Genomic DNA, 19,311 nt, shown 5'->3' with positions numbered 1-19,311 from the left:
TAAAAAGATATATTTACACAGATTGATTAGGCTGGTTCCCGTTTGTATGCCAGATAGCAGTCGCTTAAAATTACAATTACAATTACAAACCTTGAGATTAATTATTTAAAGAAATACAAAACCCATTTAGATTCAAATGCGTCTGAATGGATGATTCGGCTGTGTGAGCCATCGTGCGCCCCCTTGCAGGGATATTTGTGCAACATAATAACATTTAATAGTATTCGCGTTTGTCGCCCAATAGAAAGAACACACACCACTAGCCCTGTCAAATAACTTCCTCTTCATGTGGCGGAATCATGGAGGTGAATGTTCTTTCAACTGAACCTGAGAGGTAACAAGCATTTCTGCAGCATTGAAACGATGGTCATGCTTGCACGTAATGTGATCAAAAGCACATTGTTAAAATTGTGAACGATATGTGTCTTTATCATCACTGTTGTCTTCTGACCGGACATGCAGCATATGCCTGCAGACTACTTATTATTAAGAAAAATTAGACCAGAACCAATTGAACTGTACTTATGATATACCATAACATTACAGTGGCGTTCCGGGTGATGAGTTTAAAGAAAAGTTTAAGAAAAACCATGACATTACATTCTACAGGTAAGTATTAATATTGTTGGTATTATATTAATAATATCTAGATGCCATTATTTAGGAAATGAGTCTCTTTATGTCTTTGGTGAAATAAATTGAATAAGTCTGAATTTGTTTGACCTTTGATCTCTACAATAGGCGACAGAGAGATAAAGCAGTGTCTCAGTACTTTGGGTCCTTGGAGACTTTATTGCTCACAGATAGAGGAGCCAGTCTGGAGCTCTGTGAGCGGGACTCTCAGGTGGACTGCCACTGCTTTTTTCACATAGCTCATTCTTTCACTGTTGTCTAGGGCAGGGGTTTGTCAAAATATGTACATATGTTTTTTTTTATTATTATTATGCTTTCTAAAGACTTGGCTATAATTGTGAATTAAAGGGATAGTTCACCCAAAAATCATGTCATTCCAACTTTCATTCATCTTCGGAACACAAATGAAGATCTTTTTTGTTGAAATCTGAGCACTTTCTGTCCCTCCACTGACAGCTACGCAACCACCACTGTGACGCTTTATCAGCGAACATAAACATAAGCTTAACCGAACCTGCTTGATGCGTGAGAACAAACCTCATTGGTTCTTGCAGAAGCTCAAACATGCTGCGTAACACGAGAATGAACCTCTTTGGTTCTTGCAGAGGCTCAAACGTGCTGCGTAACACGAGAATGAACCTCATTGGTTCTCGCACGTCAAGCAAACATGCTTGAGCTTCCGTTTATCACAACTGATGTGTGAGTTGATGAATGTTTATATGTGAATAAAAGCCTAAATTCAGTCTGTTCCTCATATAAAGCAATCGTCTCATCCGAAAACTTGGACTAAGCTGCTCATATGGATTAGTTTTACGATCTCTTTATGAACTTTTTGAAGCGTCAAAGTGGCAGTTGCATAGCTGTCAATGGAGGGATAGAAAGCTCTGTGATGAAGGTGAGTAAATTATGACAGAATTTCAGAAAATCATTTTTGGGTGAACTAACCCTTTAAGACCACATTTTTCTTTTTTATTATAAAGTTATAAATATATTTTTTGGAATGGCTCACCAAGGCTGCATTTATTTGGTCAAAATACAGTAAAAAAAAAGCAATATTGTGAGATATTATTACAATTTAAAATAGCTTTTTTCATATGTAATTTATTCCTGCGATACAAAGCTGAATTTTCAGCATAATTACTCCAGTCTTCAGTGTCACATGATCCTTCAGAAATCATTCTAATATGCTGATTTGATGCTCAAGAAACATTTCTTGTCACAGATGAACATGAGCACAGTTGAAAACGGTTGTGCTGCTTAATACCTTTGTGGAAACCGTAATTCTTTTTTTTTTAATCAGGATTCCTTGAATAAAATGTAAAAAAATAGTTAAATTAAAAAATATCTTTACTGTTACTTTTGACCAATTTAATGTGTACTTGCTGAATAAAAAAACTTGTTAAATTCAAATTATGTAGTTTAAAGGATGTAAAGTTTGGAAGTATTCAAAGATGCAAAATATATAAAAAAACATTATCGAAACTATTTCTACATCTTCCAGAATCGGCTGAGTCTTCAAATACGGGCAACCCAAAATGGAACGGTCAGAGTTTCTATTGATGAGCTTCAGCCAGTGAAACAACGCTACCACGTTTCAGACGTTCTGGTTGGAGAGATGAGATATGAGCCGTAAGCCATCAACTTCACAATTCTCTTCACATCTCTCCTAGATCTGCTACTGCCAGTTCTTCATTGTGATGTCTTTGACAGGCTGAGAGTTCACTGGAAGAGAGAGGACTGTGTATGTCTAACTTGGGGTCTGGGGCAGTACCAGTTGCTGGTTTCCTTTTCACCTTTCAAACTAGAGATTTCCTGTGATGGGGAGGAGATTGTCACACTTAACCCAGAAAACAAACTCTACTTTGAGACTCTGCAAGATCCAACTAGGTATGAGGAACAATATATGAGGACTGTTGTTTTATACTCCCATAAAAACCTATTTGGTAATAGCTAATGTTGGTTTTTCCCATTTAACTGTATTTAAATTTCTTACAGGTCATCTTCAAATTCATGTCAGGTGAGATTATAGGCTTTAACGTGAAAATGTATGATTAAGAGAACTTACTTGTTTGACAAATCATGTTCTTCCATCTCAAAGGGAGATGAAAATCAATGCGGGCTGTGGAAGGAAACTTTCAGACAGTTCACTCTAAAAATTCCTGGGTTATTTCTTCAACCCATTTTCTGGGTTATTTGTGTTGGGTTAAAATTATGGGTTATTTTTTCAGAGAGTAACTATTTTCTGGGTTATAGGGCTAATATTTTGACCCAATTCATGGGTTGTTTGGGTTTCTGGATTATTTTTCAAAGAGTAACCCATGTTCTGGGTTATAGGGTTGGCTTTCTCTCTCTCTCTCGCCCACAGTTGTTCTGGAATTTTCTCACAACAGTCGTTTGAAATAACCGTCGCTTTCGCGCTCGATCCGTTTTGGCCTGTGCTTCATCGGTGCAACTTCATCTATATTCAAGGTAAGAGAGTATTTTCAGTGTTGATGTAATGTAAACTTTTCTGTGTCCATGTCCCTGTTGCTAGTTTATCACCATTTGCTAAAAAAAATACGTTGAGACTAGCGTTAGCCGTGGTAATTCTGTGGTTGGCATTTAGCCGCGGCTATCACGACAACATCTAGGACAACTCGAGGTAACGTTAACGTTATCACACACCGGACGCGATTTTGAACACGGTCCTGAGCCGTTGCTGGGTGTCGCGCATAGGTATATACACTATATATCTATGGGTGTCGCGGACAGACGCCGGATGGCGCCGCCGGTGTGTGTACACTCATAGAGAATAATGTGTTCGAATTTTAAAGACGGCGTTAACCGCGGCTACACTGCGCTTCGAGTCCGGTGTGTGAGCCCCTTGAGAGACTGCACGTCCGTTGAGCGATACCTCGAGTTGTCCTAGACGCGACGCGGCACTTCTAGTCCGGTGTGCGAACCCCATAGCCGCGGCTACAGAGCGACGAGGCAACACAATAGTTGAGTTATGTTTTCCAGCTGCGCCGTGCTTATCATATTATACAGTGCTCTACTGGCTGTCTGAAGTAGTGAGAGTTAAAGAAGCGGGTCAAGTCTTCAAATGTGATGCGATCTGGGAAAACCCGTCGGATGTCGCGCTGGGCCGTTTTCAGTAAATTCCAAAATAGTTTGAATGTCAGTTTTTTTGTCAAATTTTTTTTTCCATTAAATTATTATTCTATAACATCTTTTCTCTTATCTCTGAAAATATCTTGGCAAAATTCCCTTGTTTAGTGCAGAAAAACAGCGATTTATAGTGTCAAGCTGAAAATACTCTCTTTCTCTAATGCATTCTATGCGACCATTAACGCCCGGCAGAGGTGAAAAAAACAAAACAATCGCCGTATATCCCATACACCTGTCCGTCTCGTAACACTACAAAGATAGTTTACCTTTAAAATAAACCACATACATGTACAGTGAATGTGTATAGTGCGCATTTCGCGCCAATCCTGTTTAAACTATAACGTCACGCAGTTTCATAACAATCGCGAGATGGACGCGTCTCAACGGTGACAGTTATTTAAACCTGTTTTTCTCAAAATTCCGTTCCAGAAAATCATAGAGATCGGCCGACTTCAGATAAACATAACTTCTGCTACCAACAAGCTATGATAAAAATAAAAACAGATTTGGAAAGGGCTTGATACCAGCATCCATATGATATCAAAACCTGTAATAGGTACAATTTCACCATGTGGTGGGTTTTCCCAGATCGCATCACAAATTGTTGCAAATTGTTGCTAACCTCTATTGCTATGTTTTCTCCAGGTCATCTTGAATGGACAGTTTTGTCGCTGATAAGCTAACTGAGTGGCAGCTGTCTGAGCTGACAGATAATTTTAGAGGTGAGCATTTTACTCTTATTGCCCTTATATCATCTCTCTATACCTACTTTTTTTTTTAATAAGACTTAAATGTGTCAGTGCAAGATTTTGTGAAAGTCACAAATTCTTCGCCAGTGGGGTATACACAACGCTAAAAGATTATTGTGCCTTGTCTTTAAGCTGTTATGCATAAGAATGGGCAAGATATTCACCTTTGCATTAATGTCATTACACTTTTTAATGAAAGAAAATATGTCATTCACACAAAATGGGTAACGTTAATGCTGCAAAAGAACCACATTAGTTAACTAGCAATTTGGGCACGTAAAAAAAAAAAAAAAAAAGCCACTGCATTCCCTTAAAAGTGATTATTTGTTAGCTTGATAATGAAAGAGTGTCTGAGTGGTTCACAATTGTCTCAACTTATTAACAATACTCATGTTGTCTTGTTTTCTGTCTTTCAGATGAAGACATAGATGAGGAGGCATTTCTTCTCTTTGATGAGGACACTATCAAACATCTTGTCCCCAAAGTTGGCCCCAGGCTTAAATTCCTGAGGCTCTTCTGAGAATTGTTGTTTATTTTTCTATTTTTTATTTCTAATATTGTTATTACAGTGTGACCTAAAATAAAATAGGAAAATAAACATGTCCAAGTGTGTGTTTTTTCATATAGATTTTAATTTAATGCAATAAAAATGTAAAAGTGCTTGAAGTGTGTAATATAATGTAAAACAAAGTTTTATTTTCTGAAATAAGGCATACTGGGATAGTGAGGTTAAGTTAGGTTATTTTTGACCCAACTCCTGGGTTAAAAAAGGATCAACTCATTTTTGGGTTATTTCTACCCAGATGTTGGGTTTTTTAAACCCAACATTTGGGTCAGGTATTTAACCCAGAATTTGGGTCAAAAAGCATAACCCAATTTTCTGAGTTGAAATAACCCATAAATTAGTTGGTCCCTTTTTAACCCAGGAGTTGGGTCAAAAATAACCCATTATGGGTTATTTTTGACCCAGGAGTTTTTAGAGTGTTTGAGGACATCAAGGCAAACGGTAAACCGCCATAACATACAGAATACAACTCCATTGTTCATTTCATCAACTCCAGTACAACTTGTATTATTATTCATATAGTTGCTTGTATTACTAACGATGTATACAGTACATAGGGTTAGGGATTTAAACAAACCCTAGAGGCCCGTTCACACCAATGCCAATAACTATAACGATGTCTACAAAGTTTTAACAATCATTCTAATTCAGTGAGAATAACAACCCTTACGAAAAAGAAGTTTATTCAAGTGTGCTATTAGTATACTTCTTTTAAACTAAAAATAAGAAAGTATACTTTCAGTCTACTTTTTATATACTTCTCAGAAATATACTTTATGCACTTCTCAGAAATATACTTCAAATTCCACTTAAGTATACTTGACTTATACTGACAGAAAAGTCTAAGTATATTTGGCCTCTACTTGTTGATCGAGATATACTTGAAAGCATACTTTCAGTCTACATTTTATATACTTCTCAAAAATATACTAAATTACACTTAAGTGTACTTGGCCTATACTTGTACTCAATCTTTTGATCGAGATATACTTAAAAGTTTAATTATTCAAAGTATACTTGGCTTGTAGTTGTGTTAACTCTTTTGATCGAGTAGCCTATTAAATATACTTTTTTTACATCGTTTTTCATATACAGTCTTATGAAACTTTGTTTGAAAATATTGATTAAAATATTGATATAAAACAGATATGTTTCTAATTCTGCGTATCTGAATTTTTGTGTAGGCTAGTCCACTGGTGTACATAGGAATTTACTTTAATTCAACTTTTCCCCACATTGACTGAATTTTCCAGCTATCCATGTTTTCACTGGTATACGGTAGGGGGCGCTATGACACATCTTCTAGTACAGAATCTCCAGATCAAAACACAGGAGAAGAAGAAGCTGAAACAAGTGATAGAAGATTGCTCACTCAAATGTAAAATAATGTGATCAATCAAACATTAAACAGCTTGTAAATCAAAACTGCTTAATGTTTCCAAATGAAGCGTAACCCATTAAGAGAAAACGACTGAAGCTGTGGGGGTGTCGGACTCGATTTACTCCATCTGTGTTTGATCATCGTTCTGAATCTGATCAAGGCGTAACTTAGTCTTTGACAAAAATGTGATTTTCTCAACTATTTTGTTTAAAATGTTGCCTTTCTTTATGAAACTTACTGACATTCAAGTGTTGATAAAAAAGGAGCTAATAAAAGGTTTTTAAAATTAAAGTAGAGTTAAAGGTATTTTTAAAGTATAAAAAATAACATTGAACATAGTAGCATAGGCCTACTGCAACTGCAAAAAATGTATATAAATAGTAAACTATAAGTATAATGTTAAGTTCACTTAAAGAAAACTTGTAGTATAAAACTACTAAACTAGTAGTTTACTGAGAGTACACTAAAAGAAAACTTTCTAAATACTTGCGGTATAAAACTACTAAACTAGTAGTTTACTGAGAGTACACTAAAAGAGCAAAAATAATATATAAATGGTAAACTATAAGTATGATGTTAAGTTCACTTAAAGAAAACTTGTAGTATAAAACTACTAAACTAGTAGTTTACTGAGAGTATACTTCAAAGTTGCTACAAGTATTAAAATAGTAAACTACTAGTATACTCATAAGTTCACTTGCAGTACAAATGAGAAACATAATTATGAACTATAGTTGTGCACTTAAAGTTTACTACTGTTACACTTATAGTACACTTAAACATATACTTTTATATACTTCAAGTGGGCCAATTTAGTCCCAAGCGGTATTAAAATAGTACACTTACAAGTTTACTACTAGTACATATTGACATTAGTATACTTACTACATAAAGTATACTTAAAAATATACTTGAACATTACTCAAGTACACTTCATAAAATGAACTTTTTTTTCGTAAGGGAAAGTCCAAACCACTACTGTAATGATAATGACACAGAGGAACTATATCATTTGAATCACTTTCAGAACTATTTTTCCCAGCTGATGAACAATAAAAACATTGACAGCCAATCAGAACCCACCTGACTTTAAAGAGCATGAGTGTTTAAAGAAGCAGAAGAACTGCTGTGTGCATTTCTAATGAGCAGAATGTTATCGGCCCTTGCTTGGTGTCGAGTAGACGCCAATATTGTAATTGTTATAGTTATCTTTCTTGGTATAAACGGGCCTTAACTGTAACGGTGTGGTCACATTCATCATTATTTGCCTAAATTTTGCAGGCAAAACCCAGTAAGTTTAAATAGAATCCATGTGTTTGGGAATTTTGTGAGAGGTCAAAAAAATCCCCAGACAAATTTAGCATCTGGTTCAAGTTTTTCACACGAGTTTGCCACGTTGACCAACAGAAAGCTGCTTAGTTTGAAAGTGACTTCTGTGTGAACTGTGCTTTGTGGCAATCTACCACTTTTGCCCATAGATTTTTTCTAAAAATTTGCCAGAAAGACAGTCCCTTAAAGGGATAGTTCACTCAAAAATGAAAAATTGAAAAATAATTTACTCACCCTTAAGTTGTTCCAACCAAACGTATGAGTTTCTTTCTTCTGCTGAACACAAAATAAGACATTTTGAAGAATGTTGGTAGCCAAGACTGTTGACGGTAGCCATTGACTTCCATTGTACATTGTAATTGCATTTTTTTCCTACTATGGAAGTCAATTGCTATCGTCAACTGTCTGGTTACCAACATTCTTCAAAATATTTTCTTTTGTGTTCAGCAGAAGAGAGAAACTCATACATAGTTTTACATGAGCAAGCACCAGCCACATTCTCTAGTTATCATTTGCTGATGTCTTAAATTCAGGTCCTAGTTCGGTGGGTATGGACTTAAGTCTCCATGGGTTCAGCCATACGTATGGTCTTCCTGAGCATGCTGATACCCTGGTGTTGAAGGACACAAGGTAGTGCACTTCATAAAATATCTCAGAGTTTGCTTTCTAAAACTGATGTGGTTGAGACACTATCCGTACCTATAGAAGACAAATTGAACAGAATAGACTCTTGCCTAATTGTAGCAGTCAAACCCCAACACTTGTTTTACTTCACAGTGTCTCTGAGGCGTATCGGCTGTACAACTTGGATGTGTTTGGCTATGACATCAATAGCAGGTTGGGTCTTTATGGTTCGGTCCCTGTCCTGATAGCTCACAAGCCAGAGAGGACAGCTGGAGTGTTCTGGCTGAACGCGTCAGAGACTCTGGTTGATGTCAAGTACAATTCAGAGCCAAATGAGGTGCAGTTCTATTATTCATTCGACTGTTTGGATACAATTGCAATAGTGTTTGGTGTCACTAGGGGGCCAGAAATTACACACTGCAAAGTTGAAATGACTTTCAGATAACAGGTGACCTAGCTAACAAAAATATATTTTAAGAATGTTTTGCTAACATTCCCATTAAGTTGTGAAGACTTTATTTCTGAATGTTCCCTGAACGTTGAAATGCTTTACAAATATTTTTCTTGGTTATGTTGGAATGTTAAAGGGATAGACACCCAAAAATGAAAATTCTGTCATTATTTACTCACCCTCAAATTGTTCCAAACCAGTATGAGTTTCTTTCTTCTGCTGAACACAATTGAATATATTTTGAAGAATATAAGTAACCAAACAGTTGGGCACCATTGACTTCCATAGTGTGAAAAAAAAAAAAAAATACTATGGAAGTCAATGACTACTGTCAACTGTTTCCGACATTCTTCAAAATATCTACTTTTGTGCTCAGCAGAAGAGAGAAATTCATACTGGTTTGGAACAGCATGAGGGTGAGTAAATGATGACAGAATTTTAATTTTTGGGTGAATTATCCCTTTAAGGGAACATTCCTTTATAGTTTTGCAAACATTATAGGAACGTAACTTTTGAATGTTCTCTGAACAAGAAATAAGTAGTAACATTAGGTAAACTTTGAGAGAACTTGACAGAACATTAGCCACAGTTCTAAAAATATTCCCTGTTAGCTGGAGAATAGTCCAAATCAATAAAATAGGAGACACATGTTTTGTTTAGATGTGTATTGTTTCAGTTGATTATTTTTGTTGTCTGAACAGAATGAGGATGAACCACCGGGGAAGAAAAGCAAGATCGCACCTCAGACTGATGTTAGATGGATATCAGAGAGCGGCACAATCGACTGTTTCATTTTGCTGGGACCCACGGCTGCCCAAGTGTTCTCTCAGTACGCTCAACTCACAGGTACTGACTATTCCCCAAATATTGTCAATGGTGGTATAACAAAAATGTACATTTAAGACTTTTGTAGGTTTTTCATTGACACATTCAAGTTACAAATGTCCGCACTTGCTCTTATATTAAAAAGAAGATGGCTTTAAATGTATACAGAAGTTCCTTTAGTATTTCTCTGCCAACAGGCTATCAGGCTCTTCCTCCACTCTTCTCTTTGGGCTATCACCAGTGCCGCTGGAACTACGAGGACGAGGCAGATGTGAAAGCTGTGGATGCTGGATTTGACTCCCACAGTATTCCGTATGATGTCATATGGTTGGACATAGAGCACACAAATGGGAAGCGCTACTTCACCTGGGACTCTAAGCTTTTTCCAAACCCAGCAGAACTACAGCGTCACCTCCAGAAGAAGAACAGGAAGGTATAGTAATGGGCTTCTAAAGATAAAAGATATCAGTTTTTTTTATGTTTATTATTTGCCTCTTTAGTTGGTTGTTATTAGTGACCCGCACATCAAGATTGATCCTGATTGGTCGGTTTACTGTGAAGCTAAAGACGGAGGCCATTTTGTGAAGAATAGAGAAGGCACTGTTTATGAAGGAACATGTTGGCCAGGTAAGATCCAGCATACATGAAAAGGCCAGTCTCAGATTCACATAACTGTTTATCGTATCATACAGAAAAAATTCTCAACAAGACTGTTGTACCTCCAGTAACTGTTAAAAGTCAAAACCAGAAATCCTACCATCTATTGATTCCAGTTTGTTCTCTAAACTCTCCATAATTCTTCATTAGTGATCACTATTACTAGGCTAATGATTAAAGGGAAATATTTCACCCAAAAATGAAAATCAGTGTTATTTTATTAATATTTATTTACTATTCTATTATAGTATTTAACATTTTGTATTAGCTATTATTTTTATAGCTATAATTTGTTAAATCTTTAGTAATTTTATGTGCTTTTGTCAAATTTATTAGATTTTTTTTATTTTTTTATATATTTCTAATTAGCTTCATTGTCACGGGTGGTTGAAAATCAGGAACGAAAAAGTTTACAAAACACTCTGGATTCTTAGGATCAAAAAACATGAACGGAACAAGCAACTAAACTTGACAAATACCGAACAAAGACTGAAAACAAGCACAATATATACACTGTAAAAAACAATCAACAAAACAAGCAACAGGTGTAAAACATAAACAATCAATGTGATAACTAGGGAAAAAAGGGGATATGAAACAAACAGGTAAACCAGGAACACGCATTACTCACAGTTTTCACAAATTCACGTTTTGTGAATTGATAACAGTATTGTTTTCAAAAATGTGCACTTTGAAACTGTTTTCAAAAGTTTGCGTTTCCAGGCCGCCAAAACACTGTTGTCATGTAAATGAACTGTCAAAGCGCATAATCAAAGTGTTTTTAGTTTAAAACGGTGTCGTGTTAACGCCCCCCTTAGTTTTAGTAATTTTAGTACTTCAAATTAAACTTATTTTATTTTAGTTGGTTGCCAAGGAAGCCTTTCTCATTTTCATTCAAGTTTATATTAAAATCAGCTAATATGTGTATTTAAATTTATTTCAGCTTAATGTCAATTAATGGTTAAACATTTTAATAGTTTTAGTTTTAGTTAACAATAACAACACTGAAAATTCCTTCATCATTTACTCACCCTCATATCGTTTGACTTCCTGTCTTCTGTGGAATCCAAAAGAAGATATTTTGAAGAATGTTGGTAAGTTATAAAACATTTTGGTTACCATTGATTTCCATTGTAAGGACAAAAAAAAAAATCTGACAAAAATCTCAGATTTTGTGTTCCACAGAAGAAATAAAATGACATGAGACATGAGTGAGTAAAGGATGACAACATTTTTATTTTTGGATGAACTATCCTTTTAATAATAGATTTATTTACATTGAGATCTTGTTTTACATCAAATTTAGCACTCACATTTCAAGAAAATTACTGTTCCATCAGGTGAATCCAGTTATTTGGACTTCAGTAGCTCAAAGACAAGATCATGGTATGCCAGACAGTTCTCTCTAAGCAAATATGAAGTGAGTCTCACTATTAAGGTTTTATCTAATACTTCTAATACTATCTTACTGAACACTATTTGAGGTGGTTCCTTAGCATCTTTTGATCTAAAAACCAATTCATTGTCTCTTCATTTCTATTGGTAACTGTTTGCTCTTCGTCCACTCTTCCATTAGGGCTCAACAGAATCTTTGTTTGTGTGGAACGACATGAATGAACCTTCTGTCTTTAACGGGCCAGAGCAGACAATGCCAAAAGATGCAGTGCACTTCGGAGGATGGGAACATAGGGAACTACACAACTTATATGGCTTCTATCAGGTAAGCTCAGTCAAAACATGCTTATTAATATATATAGATAGATTATGGTTATATATATTTTTTTCCCCCTTCACAGCATATGGCTACATTTGAGGGCTTATTAACCCGCTCAGGTGGCACAGAAAGGCCGTTTATCCTTTCACGTTCCTTCTTTGCTGGGTCTCAAAGATTAGGTAACTTCAAAATCAGATGACATGCACTATACCCATTGTATTGATGGAAACAAACAACACGGCCCATAGCAACACTGAACTGTTTATGTCACAGGTGCCATATGGACTGGGGACAATGTTGCTACTTGGGAGTACTTGAAGATTTCAATACCCATGCTGCTGTCACTGAGTTTGACAGGAATACAGTTTTGTGGAGGTTAGACTAATAAAGTGACAGTTTTTATGTCATATTCATTTTAATATATCATATTTTAACCTACAAAGTAAGTTGATTGTAATATTAATGTTGGTAAATATGTCATACATATACATACATTAACATTAATGGCCTGAAATTAACTTTTTGAAATTAACCACACCTGCCAATGGCCATGAAACAGTTGATTACACAGTTATTACACCCAAATTTTAGATACCAGTCGCAGAGATCAGCAGGTATTTTAGGCTGCTGCCACTTTAAGACCGAATACTGATACATTCTGTGCACATGTGTTTTCTTTCTCAACTGTTTACGTTCATTTAAGACATAGCCGACTACGTTTACTAGGATGCTCGCTGAGACGGGCATTTTTTACTTAATTTTGTGTGAATTTGTCCGTTCAAGCGCAAGAAGACGTGAAAGAGAGCTCGATTTAGTATTCACACACTGTCTGAGACACGGCTTTGTTTAAACTTCCTACACAGCGTGTGAGTAATGAATTGAGTTCCCTTTCGCATCTTCTTGAGCTTGAATATTTAAATTGTCAAGGCTTAAACTTTCTTGACGATGCGGCGCTGGTCCGTCAACTGTCCCGAGCGTCGTTCGTGTTTGTTCATGTTCTCACAACATTGAATTGTTAGAATTCATAAAAACTTCGCCAACTGGCGATTGACACCGTTTCATATACTTTTATTTCATATACTAATTTTAGGCCCTGAATACACTACTATTCAAAAGTTTGGGTATAGTCATTCTTAAAAAAAGAAGAAGAAATGAACACTTTTATGCAACAGCGACACATTAAATTGATCAAAAGTGACAGTAAACACATTTATTATATTATAAACGAATTCTATTTAAAATAAATGCTCTTCCTTTAAAATTTCTATTCATTAAATAATCCTGATAAAAAGTATCATGGTTTCCACAGAAATATTAAGCCACACAACTGTTTTTAACATTGATAATAATAATAAATGTTTCTTGAGCACCAAATCAGCATATTAGAATGATTTCTGAAGGATCATGTGACACTGAAGACAATGATGCTGAAAATTCAGCTTTGACATCACAGGAATAAAGTACATTTTAAAATGTATTACAATTGAAATTAGTTATTTTAAATTGTAATAATATTTCACTGTTTTACTGTAAATTTGGTCAAACTTTTGCACGATAGTGTATTTTCACGCTGAACTGGGTGTAAAATGACCATCACTGATTGAATATGGTCTTGTATGTGTGTGTGTGTGTGTGTGTGTGTGTAGCCGATGTAGGGGGATTTGTGCAGGATCCAGACCCTGAGCTCCTTGTCCGCTGGTATCAAGCAGGGGCTCTTCAGCCATTTTTCAGAGGACACTCTGCTAAAGTGACCAAGCGTCGTGAGCCCTGGCTGTTTGGGGTCGAAGTCACCTCTGCAATCCGCTCTGCTGTTCAGGACAGATACTGTCTCCTGCCGTACTGGTACACTCTGTTCCACCAAGCACACGTGTCAGCCCTTCCTCCCATCAGGTACTGCATTTTAAACTGCAGCACAACCTTATTTACTATGGCTTCTATGTATGCTGATACAGTGTGTTTCCCTACAGACCTCTTTGGGTAGAGTTTCCCAGCGATTCAAGCACGTTTGCTGTGGAGAACCAGTACATGATAGGTAAACATGAGTAGATTTGCTGTATAATACTGCTAATAAAGTCACTGTCAGTGTGGAATATGGAACAAAAAAATAGATATAGTGGCCACAAATTAAGAATTTGTTGTCATTACTGTTGTCTTTGGCCACATTTTACTAATTTGTTCCCTCGTTTTAGTCAAATTGTGGCCATGTTGTAGCAATTTGTTTTAATTTAGTTCAATTGTGATCACAAATGAGAGAACATTTTAGTAGTACAACGTGGCCAAGATTTAACTAAAATGAGTGAATGAATAACTTAAAACAACTTTCCAAAGCATACATTCCTAAGCGTAATATACTTTTTACTCCACTAAATTCTACAAAATCCTATCAGTCCTTGTTGTTTCGAACTGAAGAATTCAACACATTTCAAGACGCGATTGCAATGTCCGATTTGTTAGCGATTTCTTCGTGAGCTGATTGTTTTCAATGAACCTGTTGAAACGGTTCACAAATCTCACTGAATGATTCATTCACAAGTCATCGGACTGATCCGACTGCAGCGATTCATTCAGATTGAGACTCTGGTTAGCAATTCACTGAGATATCTGACTCAAAATATGACAAGTACCATGAGATCCTCGGAGCTCGAGCTTGTGCGGACTGACGGCGTGAAAACAGATGCTGAATTTTAAGTATTGATTATTGTATAAAAAAAAAAAATCACATTTAGGTCATAAATGTCAGTCATTTAGCTGTTTAAGCCTACTTGAAATTTAACATTGAATTATAATGTTAAAATTATTCAAATGAATGCATATGCGTCTTCCCTGCTTCTGTAGCAGTTTCAAATTATATCAAACTTACATTTTAAACGTTAATTTGTGTTTTGGTAATAAAATAAAATGTTTGGTTATTTGCAGAATGCAGATCAATAAATATTCAATGTTTTAATCTACTCATTTTCTTTATTGTAGGATAAAATATAAAATATATAAAATTGCAAAATAATGGTTCATCAATCACTTACTTTTAATACTCACTATAAGTAAATAAAAAATCCAAGTATAGCACTTATGTACTTCTACTCTAGAAGTGCTATATCTTTTCCTCTTGATTTGTGTACTTCATCCTCCATTGGTCACTATAAATGAGACTTTTAAAAACATAGCAGTCCAATATCAGATACCATTCTAACTAATGGACATTTTTCAGGCAGTGCTCTCCTTGTGTGCCCTGTGACAGATCCTGGGGTCACAGAGGTCAGGGTTTTGCTACCAGGGTCTGATGAGGTAAGCCTAATTCACAAATGAATTGTACTGAAGGTTAAAGTGTGTTCATAAGAGATGTTTTGTGTGTTTGAAAGCTGTGGTACGACACAAACACGGCAGAAGTACACAAGGGTGCCAGAACTCTGGATCTGCCAGTGACTCTGAACACCGTGAGTGACTCATATTACATCTCTGATACAGCAGTCTCATGAATATAGCAGTCATACAGAGTTCTTTACGATATACCCTCTGTGTAAGGTGCCCGTGTTCCAGCGTGGCGGGACAGTGGTGCCCAGGAGAGCAGGTTGTGGGTCCAGTACAGCAGACTTACAGCAGCATCCAATCACTCTCACTGTGGCACTGGACACTAAGGTGACCACATGACAATAAAACAGAAAGTACTGGGTGGTACCATAGTACAGGTCAGGGATGGAATCAGATGCTAATATCATAATATACATGTATCACAGTTTCCACGAACAAAATTAAACAGCACAACTGTTTTCCACATTGATGATAATGTTCCTTGAGCAGCAAATCAGCATATTAGAATGATTTCTGAAGGATCATGTGACACTAAAGACTGGAGTAATGATGCTGAGAATTCAGAGAATAAATTACATTTTAAAATATATTGGTTAGTGTTAAGTTGTACTTGTAATTATGGATAATTCACTGTTAGTAAGTATTACTATAGTAAGTACAGGTACCTGTAATAAGGACACAATAAAGCTGAGTGTGTACCAAATTTGCCCACTCCAAGACTTAATATTACTATGGTACCGTTTGATTTTCATATTTATGTTCTACAGTATTTACATGGTACTCTAAAGCAATGGTTTCCAAAGCATTTGGGAATGCAGTGTGCACTAGGTTCTCTTTATTTACATTCACATCATTTTTTGGATCGACAGTATTCCGTCAAAATAAAAGCTCAAAGATTTGCAATGTTAGAAGCTTAAAGGTATAGCGGAGGATTTTCCCGAATTTTAGATAGAGAACCGCCCTCTCCACTTTTTGAAAAAAAGCACTCTACCTGCTCCCGAGAGGGAACGCCTATTAAACGTGTGCACGAGAGCGCATGCACAATCATAGCTTACATTAACTTTTACTAGCAGTGATTTTAAATGGATTTCTCCAAACTTTACCTGTCAAGTAGAAACTTCGCGACTGAGGCATCAGTGGGAAACCCAACCTGTGTTTTGAGCGCACGCCATCGTGTGAATCGCGTGCACGAGCACGTACGACGGCCTTACGTAAACATATCACCAGAATGATTGACACTTAGGAGGACCAATAGTCTTGATGATCCACCCGGAAAAAGAAAATCCTCCGCTATACCTTTAAGGGTTTGAAGTTTGGAAGTTAAGAATTTAAAGTGCGCATTTTTTGCTTTTTCAAATACTATCTTTTATGCCGTGTGTAATATAGCTGTTTGTTAATGTCAAAGGTCTGCAAAGTTTTAAAGATCAAAGTGCATGACGATTTATATTATGAGAAAATTAAACTGTTTTTTTTTTTTTACCTCGGATGCACATAAACCTGTTTTAGGAGACCTCTAAAACAATTAGGAACCTTTAAAATCGCATTAATAGGGGCACTTTAAGACATTAGAGTTGTTACACAGAGAGTTATTAAAATAAAAGAATTGGCTGTTCTGTTAAGTAAAATTTATAAATTATCTTAATTTATTACTTAATTTATTATCTTAATTTATTTTACTAAATAATATTATCAAATAATAATTGTTTTCTTTGCAGTACAATTGTGATTTACAACAGTAATATATCCTTCATTTTTTATTATTAGAGTTATTAAATTAATAATAATAATAATTATTATTATTTATTTAAAAATATTTGACAAATAAAAACAATAAAAAAATTGACCATTTACCATCATCAGAAAACCATGAATATGCGAATGTGTTTTTTAATTTATTGAAATATTAACTTAAAATCTCAGGGGGTACTTCAAGTAAATATTTCCGGATAACAAAAAAGTTTTGGAACCCCTACTCTAAAGTATTAAAAATTATACATATTGCAAGTGAACATGTCCAAAGAAACATGGTTGTACATGGTTGTTTTTGTTAGTGCCTCATGGTCAAATCTTTAAGGAGCCCAACATTAAACAAGATTTGAACACACACACACACACACACTCATAATAATAGACCGCATTGATTTGGATTATATGTTTTGCATTACAGGGCAATGCTGATGGAGTTGTTTATCTGGATGACGGTCACTCTTTTAGCTACAGAGACCAGAAGCAGTTCTGCCTGCGCCGGTTTAGCATGCGAGTTGGCAGGCTTGTTAGCAGGTAATGACTCAACATCACTTTTCATTTCAGGGACGGTCTTATATTTAAAAGTTTGACCTTTTTGGTACTGTTTACAAGAAATTTGAAATGTAAACAGAACAGGGTATATAGCATTGTGTGTGTTCAGAAAGCTCAGTACACCGTTCTCCTTGTGCCTCGTGTTTTCAGCCGTGCTGATGATAAAGGCTCGTTTGTCTCCGATGACAAAGTGGAGTCAGTGGTCATTCTTGGTCTGAATAGTTTGAAAAGAAAACCCAAGCTCAAGTCAGGTGCGTAGACGGCACAAGCTTTCTTTTGTGGGAACTATCAGTAGAATACTTCATACATAAATAATGAGGGTTATAATATAAACCAGAGGGTTATAATATAAACCTTCTGTTTCTCTCTTTAAGGTGCGGCGAGGACACCAGTCATGTTTGAGTTCGACGTTAAACGAGGTGTATTAACTTTAACTGGCTTGGGCTTAGAAATACACAAAGACTGGGAAATAATAATATAGTGGATGGTAGTTTTCAAATGTCCCGGATTGCATTATTTGATGTTATTTTTACAGGTTTAATTTTGGTATTTTTCAGATTCTGTTGCATGCCTTAAAAAGTGTCAGCAGCTTATAATTGCAATAAAACATTATAATTTGGTTAATTAAATCAGCAATTTAATAATGCAGTTTGTTTTAACGTGAATTACTAGCTGTTTTCCTTCACTTCACTTACATAATACTGTAGATTTGACATGATGGATCTTAATTTCTGAATAAAGAATTCTGAAAGAGCAAAGCAATTTTGTTTTTTTATGATCCATGTGCAGTACCATTCAAAAGGTTGTGGTCAGTAAGATCATTTTATTTAAGAAATGTATATTTTTATTTAGTAAGGATCCATTTAATTGATCAAATGTGCCAGTAAACACATTTATGTTACAAAAGATTTCTATTTCACATAAATGCTGTTCTTTTAAAACGTTCCTATCATCAAAGAATCCTGAGAAATTGTCTCATGATTTCCAAAAATAAATGAATAACGTTAAAAGAAATGTTTCTTGAGTACAAAATCAGCATATTAGAATGATTTCTGACGGATCATGTGACACCGAAGACTGAAAATTCAGCTCCATCACAAGAATAAATTACATTCTAAAACCCATTAAAATAGAAAACAGTTATTTTAAACTGTAATAACATGTCACACTATGATTGGTGCAGCAACAGAGACCTCTTTGAAAAACATTAGTAAAAATCGTACCGACCCCAAACTTTTGAATGCTATTGTACGATACAACTGAACACTCGACAGTTTTGGTTACAGTAGATGGCCGATAATTATCCACACAAACGAAGCGTTGATAAAGTGATATAAATATAGAGAGTTTTGTTAAGTTAGGTCAAGCCTGTGGTTATGCTGAGAGTGCTTAATGCTGAACTCTATTGAGAACAGGTTTAAAGGCTGTGAATGCCTTCTGCTGAGGCAGGCCATCTCACTGGCCTCTCTTTGCAGGACCGCTTTCCTTTGTGTCGCCCTACAATGGCGGCACGAGAGCGCAACCGTCGCCCAATACTCATTGTTCATCAGCCAATGGGAGCAGCCCAAAGAGAAGACTGTAGCATTTTGTGTATGCATGTGTATGTATGCAGGAGTGTTTGTGTGTATG

General features: G+C 35.8%; 1 protein-coding gene across 1 annotated transcript; it reads left to right on the top strand.

Annotated features, from left to right (window-relative positions):
* The first annotated feature begins 244 nt into the window (after positions 1 to 244).
* On the top strand, positions 245 to 18,437 carry ganc (glucosidase, alpha; neutral C). Its single transcript, XM_084393254.1, has 25 exons — positions 245 to 334; positions 547 to 609; positions 742 to 844; positions 2,135 to 2,262; positions 2,344 to 2,520; positions 2,629 to 2,650; positions 2,732 to 2,778; positions 5,516 to 5,535; positions 8,338 to 8,434; positions 8,582 to 8,765; positions 9,581 to 9,725; positions 9,902 to 10,137; positions 10,205 to 10,331; positions 11,702 to 11,781; positions 11,938 to 12,081; positions 12,158 to 12,254; positions 12,349 to 12,450; positions 13,722 to 13,965; positions 14,043 to 14,107; positions 15,284 to 15,360; positions 15,435 to 15,509; positions 15,598 to 15,711; positions 17,552 to 17,664; positions 17,833 to 17,933; positions 18,057 to 18,437. The coding sequence occupies exons 1-25, from the start codon at positions 300 to 302 to the stop codon at positions 18,161 to 18,163; spliced, it is 2,703 nt and encodes a 900-aa protein (XP_084249380.1). The 5' UTR covers positions 245 to 299; the 3' UTR covers positions 18,164 to 18,437.
* The last annotated feature ends 874 nt before the right edge of the window (positions 18,438 to 19,311 follow it).

Source organism: Rutilus rutilus (genome assembly GCF_951802725.1).
Source record: "Rutilus rutilus genome assembly, chromosome: 21".
Lineage (NCBI taxonomy): Eukaryota > Metazoa > Chordata > Actinopteri > Cypriniformes > Leuciscidae > Rutilus > Rutilus rutilus.
This window is presented reverse-complemented; position numbering and strand designations above follow the sequence as displayed.